We start from the raw sequence: 2,194 nt of genomic DNA on the forward strand, positions 1-2,194 counted from the left end.
ATTATTATTATTATTATTCATGATCATCATCATCACCATCATCATTTTTTAAAGTAGGAAAATATTCTTGAGACTTGGATAAATTTGGTCATATTTCATCAGATGTTCGTATTGATGTTCAACGTTTCGCACGTAGGGCTTCTTCAAGAAAATATTATTATGATTATTGTGACTATGATTAGGCTTTTATGATTACGGTTATTGTGATTATTATACTATAATCTGTTATTCATTAATGAAGAACGCACGAACTCATAGTATCTGGAATTATAAATCGGATTACATACTTCATCACTCCCTTTTGTTTAGCCTCTGTATTTCATGTTTATTATGTTTGTAGCGAGTAGGCTTTATGGTATGGTTATCTGTTTTATATCACAAATCACAACGTGGTCATTTTTTACATATATATTCTGTCATGATAATATTGAACAAAACTGTTTCAAGAAACCATAGCTATGCTGTGTATCATGGAAAAAACTGCTTTAAGAAATCGTTATATATAATGAGCATGTACCTGAAGAAATCGTAGCGTTATAGTGAGGATAATGAACAATGCTGTCTCAAGAAATCATATCTATGGCGTGTATAATGAACAAACTATTTCAAGAAACAAAATCTAGGATGTGAAAATAAATAGAATTCTTTCAATAAATCATACATATGGTGTGTACAGCTATGATGAGCGTATATTATGCAAAACTATTTAAAGAAATCATAGAGCTATGACGTGTATAAAACTGTGCAAAACTATTTTAAGAAACCATTTGCTATGATGTGTAAAAATGTGTTTCCACTATTTGCTGTCCTTGTTGCAAGTGCCGAAAAACTTACTAAAGTTAAAATGTCCATGTTGTGACTCACTGTGTATGCGTGCGTGTTCCTATTTCCCCAGTCAGTCTCCCAGCAATGAGTCTGTTTCGGAAGTCCCTGTCGGAAGATGGCGTAGACCGCTACTCCCACCTGTGGTCAGTGCTGTTGCTGCTGACCCTTGCCCTGGTCACGTGGCTCCTGCCCTTTAGCCCCACCATCAGCTCAAGCTACCTGGCAACACAGCCATCCGAACAGCCGTTAAACAGACTGGAACCTCCGACCTACCACGCCAAATGCGGGGTTCCTCCTGAGTTCAGGGGTAGCAATGACGACTACACAAACAGAATATGTGCGTCGTTTGTGAACTCTGCTTACAGAGGAGAGAAGAAGAATGTTTCTCTCTACCGCCTCACCGAAGACTCAGGACCAATAAACACTTCATCAAAGGAGCGCTTCAAGCCCAAACTCATGACAACCTCTAACTTAGGGTCAAGGTCATACAGACAGATGACGTCACAGGATGCCAGTCTTGGGCCAGACATGTATCTCTTCTTAGCAGTGACTGTCCCGCTGGCCTTGTTTCTCTTCGCCGTCTGCCTCAAACTGCCTCTAATCTTGTTCCGTCTGATGTCTGGTTGCGGAAGCATCAACGTTGAACGGACGCTGGACACAGCTCGTGGTGGCTTGACCCTTGACGCAGAAAGTCGACGAGAGTTGAACTTTGACCTTAGTCGGGCTGCTACAGAATCAGCCAAAACATCTCGCGGCGTGGCTCTGTCCTATTTGATGTTCAAACTGCTCCTGTGTGTAGTCACGCTGGTGGAGTTGGTGATTCTAGGCTCTTTCTTGATGCCTCAGCTGACGCAGCTTAAGGACAGGAATGATAACCCAGGACTGGTCCCCGGGGCCAGCACCCAGACCTCTCCTGACCTGCACAGTAAAGCGTACGAGTTCGAGAACGACATGCTTCTCATCTGCGAGCTCGAAATCTATCAGCTACAGAACGTAGCTACGTTTAACCTACAGTGTTTGTTCAGCTATGATGAAGGTGCTACCGCGGATCACTCAAGAGTTGGAGCCGAAACCCAGGGGACCTCTGACCAACACTTGGCTGGAGATGTGTTGAATGGCTACCACGCTCTGTTGACCGCTGTGTTGGCCTACCTGGTCATCCTGCTAGTGGTCAATGTTCTGAGTCTGATCACCTGGACGTCGAAACTTGTCTTCGGCATCTTCCGTAGCTCTTTGCTCCAGGGCTCGTCCTCACTGTCTCTTGATCTCTCCTTTCTGCTGCTCATGAGTCAGGAAAACAATGGTCCACTGGTCACTCAAGAACTGGCTGGACATCTGACAAGTGCGACCGGGCTAGATAGAGTAATGG

General features: G+C 43.7%; 1 protein-coding gene across 1 annotated transcript; it reads left to right on the forward strand.

Annotated features, from left to right (window-relative positions):
* Positions 1-899: 899 nt before the first annotated feature.
* Positions 900-2,165, forward strand: LOC101864425 (the record flags this gene model as incomplete). The annotated part of the gene is given in 1 exon segment (XM_005110897.3): positions 900-2,165. A coding segment is annotated over 1 exon segment (1,256 nt), but the record flags the coding sequence as incomplete, so codon positions are not given.
* Between the last annotated feature and the right edge of the window lie 29 nt (positions 2,166-2,194).

Source organism: Aplysia californica, unplaced genomic scaffold (genome assembly GCF_000002075.1).
Source record: "Aplysia californica isolate F4 #8 unplaced genomic scaffold, AplCal3.0 scaffold00962, whole genome shotgun sequence".
Lineage (NCBI taxonomy): Eukaryota > Metazoa > Mollusca > Gastropoda > Aplysiida > Aplysiidae > Aplysia > Aplysia californica.